The 10477-nt window shown below is 38.0% G+C and overlaps 1 protein-coding gene across 2 annotated transcripts; it reads right to left on the bottom strand.

Annotated features, from left to right (window-relative positions):
• Positions 1-421: 421 nt before the first annotated feature.
• Positions 422-8229, bottom strand: smpd2b (sphingomyelin phosphodiesterase 2b). Of its 2 annotated transcripts, XM_053316243.1 has the most exons (12): positions 7970-8229; positions 6707-6768; positions 6090-6209; positions 5894-5990; positions 5261-5337; positions 4662-4755; positions 4352-4441; positions 3614-3696; positions 3264-3396; positions 2424-2528; positions 2121-2298; positions 422-2026 (listed from the first exon to the last, which is right to left on the bottom strand). In XM_053316243.1, the coding sequence occupies exons 3-12, from the start codon at positions 6137-6139 to the stop codon at positions 1602-1604; spliced, it is 1332 nt and encodes a 443-aa protein (XP_053172218.1). In that variant the 5' UTR covers positions 6140-6209; positions 6707-6768; positions 7970-8229; the 3' UTR covers positions 422-1601. The 2 variants fall into 2 exon arrangements, with proteins under 2 accessions (XP_053172218.1, XP_053172217.1); XM_053316242.1 differs by lacking the exon at positions 6707-6768 and having other exon boundaries at positions 7970-8228.
• Positions 8230-10477: the final 2248 nt, after the last annotated feature.

Raw genomic sequence — 10477 nt, 5'->3', positions numbered from 1 at the left:
TATATTTTTCATACAGCATATTTATTGAATGTACTTGTAGATTGATTCATAGCTTGAAATGTTTGTTTAACTCTATTAAAATAACAGAGCTGTCATTTGTGGCAGAGCTTAAACATTATGTGTTTGTGTTTTTGTGAGAATGTCACTGTGTATTATGTTTTCTACAATTATTACTTGGTATGAATGAGTGTATTATTATTATGTGCTGAGAAAAACTGAAAACCTACCACACCCATAGGTGCTCTTGCCCGCAAGGCTTATGTGTGCCAGCTGGCCTGTAGTAAATTTGGCTGTAGTCTCCTCTCACGTGATTTGACTTCTTAATCTAAGAAAGTTCACTTGTCAGGTGTAGTAAGATTGCCCTCTAGTGGTGAATGTGCAGATCTGTAAATGAACACGACAAATAATTCAGTCAAAAATCACCAATATAAATTCTTTATTACTACTTTCATAATCATGCCCATAACAATGTTCAATTGGAATGAATATCAGGTGTCATCTGAAATTATATGAACCTTCATAAAAATAAGTAGTTTTCCAACATTGCGCTGACAGTTGAGAACACATTTAAAGATGATCAATCATTTTTTGTCTCTAGCTGAGTCAGTCTTACAGTGGAGCTGTGAATATGAAACATTCAGTCATTTCCTAGTTTTAAAAAAAGGAATTGGATTAGAGTAGTGTACACTAAATATATATATATTAGGTATTTTTAATTTTCCATCAATATGATTCTTTGTAAAAGTCATTTATCTGATCAAATTCAGTTAAAGTTAAGAGTTTACATGATACATTCTCAGAGCATCTCCACTGCTTTACTTTGGGCTACAGAGAAGAGTAATAGGATTGTCTCTTTAACATAAAAAACACAGCAGTGCAAGAGAGTGAACATGGGGGGGGGGGGGGGGGGGGGGGGTCATGTAGATAGAGATTTGCCCTTTTCCTATAATATAATAGACTGAATACTGGTAGATGAGGATGTTGTCTCTAAGTGCTACTGGAAGCTCTCAGCAATCTGTCCTGCAGAGAAAAATCTGTTACTGACCAAAATGTAAACCTACAGTACAACCTTCATAGAGTCTGGGTCTTCTGTGCAGTTGGGATCATCAGGCTAATTTCTGTACATATTTAAGTAAGTAAATCTGCAAACACAGTCTGGACCCACCATGATTGTGATGTGGACTGCAGCAAATTCCAAAAAAAAAAAAAAACGGAAACAAAAAACCAGAAATATCTGATCCCACTGAAACTATCGATGGATGGAATGCAAGTCGGACCTGAGGCTTAAAAAACACAAATGCTCACATTTAGGACCTTAAAACACAAATCAGCACAGGTGTATCTTACTGTGTAATAGGAAGCTTATGTGTGAAGGTGCATAGAGGGAAATCTAGGGTTCATAAAAGGTTAAAGACGAGTATATAAAAAGTATAAAAATGTCAAAGCATGTGTCCTGCACTACTTCCAGAAACATCCTTCAATTATGGTTCATTCTGAAGTACAAATCTAAATCTCAAGAGCATCAAACACATTCACAGAAGCAACGACACCTTCAAACTTTTAAAAAGGTGTCATTTCACTAAACCCAGCTGCCTCCTGTATCACTCCTCTGGATCAAAGGCACTGGGCTCCTCACCCTCTGGGGGCTTCCGCTGGGCATTGTGGGGCTGAGCCAGAGGAAAACCTCTGAGCTTCTCTTGCAGACTACCTATAGCCAGCCTCATCTGGTCCTCAGCCCCCTGAAGAGATTTCAGCTCCATGGTATAGAAGATGTACAGCAGAAAGGTGGTAAGCAGGATGGCGAAGCATAACGCGGCCAGCAGGTAGAAGGAAGTACGAGGGAAAGGTTGTTCTGCTCCGAGGGCCAACCAGGGCACGGCTGCGATGGCCAGCTCCAGAATCAGCAGAGCCAACCCCATCACTCCGGTGCGTGTTGCTGTGTAGCGCATGCTCTCAGCGCAGTGCAAGCCCACTTTGACTTCTGTACGGGCTTCTGTCAGAATGTCCACCAGCTCAGCGCCCTTCCCTTTGAGACACGAGAGAATAGAGAGAAAGAGTGAGTCAAAAAATCTGGGTCATTTTATACAAGTCTCAAGTTATAACGTGCCACAGAAAAATACCTGCAGCACATTCCTGATCCTTAGACTGTCCGTCACTTCCGGTCTCAGCTGGAGCGTGAGGGTCAAGTCTCAGTTCAGACGTCAGAGCCTCGTGGTCGGAGTATGGGAAAGGATGGTTGGGGACAGAGCCTTTGGTGGTGGACATGGAATCACAATGAATATCCAATTTGGAAGAACCCTGCAAATAAAACAAAAAACAAATGAAATGCAATTTTTGAGTTGAAACATATAGTATTATAACATCTGATGACTACAACAGAGATAAAAATACAGCAGGTGTGATGAAACAAAGCTCTCACCCACCTTGAACAGGATGTAGTCAATTCGGATTCCATTCTCGAAGGGAACAAGCTCTTTCTTACTGATGAAAGGGTTGTCTGCTATGAGAGTTATACCATCCTCACATCCCTGCAACAGAAAAGAAAGTAAGTGTTCAAGTTAAAGACAATTATTTTTATTTCTCACACTTCGTTGCTATTTTTATTTATTAAGAGATTTAACACAAATCCCTGATTTCACTTAAATATCTACACGCTGTACCTTGGAAGTAAAAAAAAACCCCAAACATAAGAATTACTATCCAATATGTCCAGATTAAGCATGCATTAGATTTTCACCTATAACATCTGGTGGAACTTTGACGAGCATTTTTGGAATGTTAATTTTCATCTTCACAATGTAGCTAAAAATGAGACTTGGTTCAAATCTGTAACATACATCATGGTGCATTGTATTATTACATTTGCACATTGTGAGCATTAACACTTTCCCTGTCAATATCTTGTACAGTACAATGTTTTTTAAACTCTGTTTTTTTAAACAGCTGGTTTTATTTTATATTTTAAATTTACATTATTAATGATCACCTGACTTTTGTGGTAGTTGTATTTCTCTTACTTTGCATGGGTACGTTTTTTTTCTCTCACCTTCTGAGAAGAATGAGTCAAATTCCTTGGAAGTACAAACCTACTTGGCAATGATCTTGTTTCAGATTCTACGCTGTTGCAAAATGGTCTACTGATGTCATTTTGTATGAATTTACTATAATGCTAATGAAATGTTAAATGTCAAAATTACAAAATCAGTTTTAAATAAAAATTAATTTTCCTTGAATCACTTTTAGGACACAAAATCAGTACGTACATCGAACTTAGCAGTCTCTACATAAGAGTCTCGGAGTCCAGTGTAGGCCCTCAGCAGTCTGTTCCCCAGGTCCTGAGGATGCATGTTGAGGTCACCGCCAAGAATCACCACATCTGCTCCAGCAGAGGTATGACTAACAGGCAGAGAAAAACACATTATTAACCAAATTAAAACGCAACATCAGGATGAAACTATACTTGCATGTTAACGTTTGCTAAATAAAACTTTGTGGACAATGCAGAGTTGTTTTAAATACATCAGCTGCAACAGGTGAGATTCACATGAAAATAACATGCAAATATTCAGAGTAAACAAATACTGTGTCATTCTAACATGCAAAGGTCTCCTACCGAATGAACTGCTGCAGCTCCCAGGCTTGAACCACTCTGTGAGGTAGATAAGAGTCCTTGTCTCTGCAGTACTCTGCATGCAGCTAGAACCAACACACAGGGACATTAGCTCTTTGATCAACAACTGGATATAACACACAGGTAGGTAAAACTTTCCTTTTTGATAAAGCTTATAGTTAGGGCTCTTAGAGCTCTTAGCTTATGCTGCTATAGACTTAGACTGCTGGGGGACTCCCATGATGCACTGAGCTCCTCTCTCCTCCTCCCTCTCTCTCTCTATCCATCCATCTATATCCATTAACATTCATGTTCTATTAATTGCATTCAATAATCTAAACTTCTTCCCCGGAGTTGTCTGTGCTTTCTGGTCTCACAGGTAATCTGGGCCTGTAGACGTCCGGATGACGGATTCCAGTCCCCGACCTTCTACCTTCATTGTTGATTTTCATTGTGCTTATCTCCTCTATCCTTCCTTTCTCTCCTCTCTACCCCAACTGGTTGAGGCAGATGGCCGCCCACTCTGAGTCTGGTTCTGAGGTTTCTTCCTGTTAAAAGGGAGTTTTTTCTTGCCACTGTTGCTCATGTGGGAATGTTGGGTCTCTTCAAAATTAAAACCTGAAGAGTTCAGTTTAGAACCTGCTCTATGTGTAAAGTGCCTTGAGATAATTTTGTTGTGATTTGGCGCTATACAAATAAAGATTGATTGATTGATTACAAAGGCTGTCAGGGAAAACCTACATGAGTGACATAGACGTTTGCAGTCAGCTTGCCGATGTTTATGACGGCCATCCCAACAGCTTTACCTCCAAACCAGTCTCCATGGTGAGCCTAAACATGTGACAAGAGAAAAAGGTGATCAACACATATGCATATCTGCTACTGAAAAATGTTACTACCTGTTAATCCTTTAATGTTAAACTTGTAAATCTGGTGTATTGTGATCCTTTCATGTTCAAAAACAATCCTTCTACCCCTCCTTGTTCTGCCTGAGTATACTTGTGAGTAAAAAAAGACACTTCTGTTTGTGACTCAGCTCTTCCAGACTTACCATGTATGGATAACCGTTCAGTGAGTAGCGATAAAGAAATGTATCATGGATTCTGTGTTTGGAGAAAATGGCCAGTCCACTGCCTATGACCCCACTGAATAATGAAAGAAAAAACAAGACATGAACAGAATATATGCTTCACTCTAAACATCAACTTCAACAGTATGTGATAATTATTTAATAAAACTAGCCACATCCCTGGTTTCCACGTAGATTTACATTATGTTACAGTAATTATGTGTTATCTCCAGGAGATGTGAGGACTTATCTACTAGAGTTGACATTTCAGTGAGCTGTGGGGGAGATTAGAAAGGTAGTGCCTTTGATTAATCTCAGTCTTGTGCTTTGGTATGGAGGTCAAGAATGAATTAAGCTGCCAAGCACTACGTTAATCCTTTAGGTAGTGCCTGGGCTTCAGTTAAAATTTTCAGATGGTTCAGTGCCATGCAAGTACATTCTCCTGACACTCCGGCACTTTGGTAACCTTTTGAAGATATGACAACCGAAAGTACTCATGAATTTTAATAAGGTATTGAACGATAGCCACAGGTACGAGGTTGAGAAAAGACTGCACAGCAAATTTGGAGTAAAATCATTACCTTTTGAAGTAATGTGAATGAGGATGACTACAACAAAGTTTCTTTTTCAAGGAGAGATAGTCTTTTTCACTCCACACCTGAAGAAAAAAAAATATATCATGCATCATTAAAATAGTTCCTATTTGTCAACAGGTGGATTAATGACTTAAAGGAGAAGTGTTATGCACATTTACAGGTCTATATTTTTCATCTGGAGCTCTACTGGAATATCTTTGAATGATTTACAGTTCAAAAACTCCTCATTTGTCTTATATTAACCTTTCATGCAGCTCCTCAGTTCAGGCTCTGACTAAAATGGGATGTTTAGTTCCTATCTCTTTAATGCCTCCCTCCCGATAAGGCTACACTGTGTTGATTGGCCAGCTCTATGAAGCTGCCCATCGGCAGATGTCCGGCAGCTCAGGAGGCTACATCAACAAATCATGAAATAAACTACAGCAGTAGGATTTCACAACTTTTGAATTTAACTTTGACCATGTTGAACATAGATATCTGACAACATATAAATTATACAAAAAACAGAAAATGCATAACATATCCCCTTTAAGGAATATCTTCAATGCAGAATGCACCAAAACTAAATAAGATTATTACTGATTGACTTAATATCTGTTGAAAAAGGCTTCCACTCACCTCTTGTAGTAGGACAAGATCATGCTCTTCCTTGCTCAACATATCTCCAATCATGGCATAGCGCTGAGGACAGTGTTTGCTAAGGTATCTGATCCCCCTGAAAAAACAAAACCACCCAGAAAACAGAGTGAGTATATGAACAAAGTGTTGTTGCATGGACATATCAAGACCCAACACATTAAGAATCACTACAAACCAGCAGTTCAGAGAGAAGACCCGAACACGGACAGAGTCTGTGTTAGCCATGCTGGCAGGTGAGTGGATCAGTAGATGAGGTGATGGAATGTCAGATCAGGTGGGATGACTGGGACAGCTCCTAATATGACACATAAAAGTGATTGTTAGAAGTTGCTGACTGAGCTTGATGTTTGTTTTATTATCTCAATGTCTTAGTAGTGCACAAAAACCTTCCGGATACATAAGTCATAAACATCATCATAAAGTATGTGACAATCACAAGACACACAAAAAAGAAAACTGCACAGTTAGCGCCAAAATTTGCAAATCAAGCAGACTGCAACCAGACAATGGGTCAGTTCTTTTTCTTGAACTGTTTTAAGGAATCAGCTCATTTTCACTGTTTTTTAAATAATAAACAGTGAAAGAAAAAGAGCTGTTTCTGCATTATGTTTAAAATAAAGTGAGTAAAGACATTAGTTTTCTGTACTGTAGAATAATTCATCAAGACCTTTAGTCAAGTCTGAAAATAAGTGTTCTGTGTGTTATCAATGAGCTGATCAAGCAACCAAATGCTGGTGAGTTTTTTTTTATTTTTATGAAAAGGAGACAAAGTAAAGGGGCGCTTGCATTCACTTGATTCTCCTGGGAGAGCAACAATACACCGGTCACACAGTGCTGACTTGGCTTTGCTCTGTCTGGAGAGAAAAAGGGGAAGCAATGCAGAGTCAGGGGTAATAGCTGTTTTGAACAGGCAAAAATTGGCTCACTGGCTCCAAATACACAGAAAAAATAAAAATATAGACATTTCTAGTGCTGCAACAATTAGTCGATTTGTTACCAACCACTGAATCAATCGACAAAAAGAAAGAAAATTCTTATTACAGCTTCTCAAATGTGAATATGTTCTGGTTTATTTAGTCTTCTATGATAATAAACTGAATATCTTTGAGTTGAGGACGGTTACTCAGCACAAAAAGAAGAACATTCAAGATAATCATCTTGGTCGTCTTGCTTTCGGGAACAATGACCAATATTTTTCACCATTTTCTGACATTTTATAGACCTAAACATGTTATACATGTGTATGAATGTATCTTTGTGTGTGTAAAGGGAGGGATGCTGTATCAATCAGTAAAACTATTACAAACTTTAGTACAAATATTAAAGTAATTACAGTTTTTTAATTACAGAGTTTGTGCTGTTATAGTTTACATTTTCATATATGCTATATAAGGTAAAATATAGCATATAGACTAGTATACTGTATGAGTTTTAATGTCTGCATATTGAGTTTAGTGCTGTTTCACATCAGCTGATATTTATGTATTTTATAAGCCCATTAAACGACAGGCATTGCAAAGAAGCTCAGGCTATAAATGTAATGGTATGTGGCATGAAGTCATGCTTTGTCCCGTCACTAAACATTAAATAAATAAATATAGACAGGTGACAGTGAATAACACGGGCAGTGCACTTTAACACTGTATCAACAACATGAAGTCACCTACACTCAACTCTAATAAAAAAGAGGCTTAATTTAGTCACAGCATGAGCCTTATCTTCCACAGCCAAATCAGGTCACATATGTTCATGTTGTCTGGTGGGCAACGAAATGCAGAGTCAAGAACAGCTGGTTGACAAGATGGGTAAACGTTTTAGCTGAATGCCTCGACATTATACACTGTTATTCTTCCTTAAGTGAAATGTTTAGTGAGTGAGGGGTCAGTATCCGCAGAGGAAACAGCTGCATAATATCAAATCACTTGCAGGTAGCGAGTGAGGCTAACGCTATGTAAACAGCTGCTAAACACCATCAATGTTAGCTTTAGCACCACCAGTTTCCGCTTATTGATAACCTGCATTGATTATTTATTATATTATCACAATCTGACTCACCTCACGAAGCTGTTGATGTCAACTGAAGTGAACTGGCCCGTTTAAAGGGTTGTTTCACCACTGCAAAGATGGATTTACTAACTGCTGTTAGTTACGGTGTCGTAATGTTAGCTGCAATATATGCAAACAAAACTCAGCTGTTAACTCGCCGAGCTAGCTGGCTGTTATTTCAAATTCTGGTTAATTATTACAAAGGTTAAACCGCCGCTGATCAGCATCTCAGATAACAAACCCTGACTTTAGAGTCTGCTTTTTCCTGCCGGCGGAAAAGGCAGCTGCGCTAAAAATCATTGCAAAGACGAGCTATTTTGTTTCCTAGGACGGCGAAGTCATGGCCCGCCATACTCTGCTTCTGATTGGTTAATATAATTCCTCATACCTAAATGTAACCAATAGAAGCGACAAAGGGAACGAGTATTAGCCAATCAGAGGTAGAGTAAGGCGGGTCGTGACTTTCGCCGTCCTAAGAAAGAAATAGATCTTCTAAAAGGTTGTTCAATCCTTTCAAAATAAAACTTCAATTGCGTCAGTTTTTAAAAAGATTGTACACATTAAATACATGTGTAGAGCACATTTTGGCTGGGACAAATAGTATCTTTATTTTATTTATAACAAAAAAAAAGATTTCAGGTAAAAAAGAATCACTTTATTCAAACATTTAAATGCGAAGACTTTCACTTAACATCCGGTGATATTTTCGTTAGTTTGACATCAGTTTCCGGTTTGAGTTGGCCTCAGCCTCAATCAATTCTTGGAGATAAAGTTGTTTCAACCAATTTAAGCCTGTTTGCTAAATTCAGTGGTAGAAGCATGGATGTATTAAAGCTCTTATAAATGCATATATCCATGGGTGGGAGGAATAATCCCATCCTTTATTAGCGCAATAATTTAAACACCACTACTAGAATTTAAAAACATATTACAAATACCCTAACACTCATTTGTATGAAAAATCCTGCTTACAGTCACAAAATAAATTAAGGGGGTTCTGAGGTGATAATGGGGAAGGAAAAAATAAAACAAAATTCTGGTAAACAAATGCCTTTTCTTTAATATTCAATTCCTTGGTAAACTTTGGATAATTTGACCTCTTTGGCGTTTAAACCGTCTAAGAAGTATAGAGGGGAAATGTGTCTTTGGTGGAAACAAATTTGACACTGGACACAGCTTTATTTGTAAGGGGTACACGCCAAAAGGTTTGAGAACCATTGGTTTCATCTTTAGTGATTTTGTGTTCTGGAATCTGGAACCTAACTAGTCTATCTGTCAGATAAATTTAGTAGAGGACTAAGAAGTGCATTAAATCTGCTGATGTACTGTAATGTACGTAGTGAAAACATAAGTTTAAAAAAAGGCAGAAAATGAAAATATTCAAGCAAAATACAAGTATTACAAAATATGTATTTAGTTACGACCCACTGCTGCTGCAAGAGTTTCTCATGGAGATCCAGGTGTTAAACCCAAACATGTGACCTGATTAGGATTAGGATCCCACTGCTGTAATCATATTGTATCACAGAGGGTCTTAGAAGTTTAAAAAGGAATGTCTCTTTGGTGGAGACAAACCTGACACTGGACACAGTTTTCTTTGTAAGGGATACCAGGGAAAAAGTTTAAGAACCAGTTGTTTCATCGTATTATAGTTATCGTAAAGTCACTGTATCTATCAGATAAATGTAGTGGAGGAATAAAAAGCGCATGAATTATTTCCTGCTGTAAGATAGTGAAACAGAAGTAAAAAGAAATAGCAGGAAATGCAAATACACAAGCAACATAGAAGTACTTCAACATTTAGTTTATGTACAGTTATGACCCACCACTGGCTGCAGGAGTTACAGGTGTTAGACTCAACCCCATGACCTGATTAGGATTAGCATCCCACTGCTGTAATCATACTGTATCAAAGAGGCTCACACAGATTTAAATACATTGAAATCTGATCAGACATCACCTGATCTGACAGGTGAACAGTGTCAGAGGTCCATACGGACATGTACACAACACCTCCTGCAATCACAGCTGTCAACATTTGTGATGCTCTCTGTATCTATGAGGCTTTTTTTGTCCTTTACATTTTTTAAAAGATTATATGCTTATATGCTGTCAGTACTTTAGAGGCACAATTTGGAACATTTTGAACAGGTGCTTTAAAAATATGTGTAAAATGTTCTCGGCAGTACAAAAATCCTAATTGGGTCACAGAATTTGGTGCAACACCTGGAACCACATGGGATAAATGCTCAGCTACAACTTTCATTTAGTAAAAAGAGTAATTTGTAACTTGTGGACGACACTAACACAATATTTGGCATCACATGACACATGTAATATCGGTATGAAAAGAACCATCGTGGACAAAACAAATTTACAAACATGTTTAATAAGTTTTCTGGGGAAAATGGCCCCCAAAGGCACCATGCGTCTTTTATTGTTAGATACATTTGTTTGGTTACATAGTCCAACCTCTACTTTGAAGTATAAAATTGCAATGCACAATAGTAACAAAGA

Source organism: Scomber japonicus, chromosome 3, assembly GCF_027409825.1.
Source record: "Scomber japonicus isolate fScoJap1 chromosome 3, fScoJap1.pri, whole genome shotgun sequence".
Taxonomy (NCBI): domain Eukaryota; kingdom Metazoa; phylum Chordata; class Actinopteri; order Scombriformes; family Scombridae; genus Scomber; species Scomber japonicus.
This window is presented reverse-complemented; position numbering and strand designations above follow the sequence as displayed.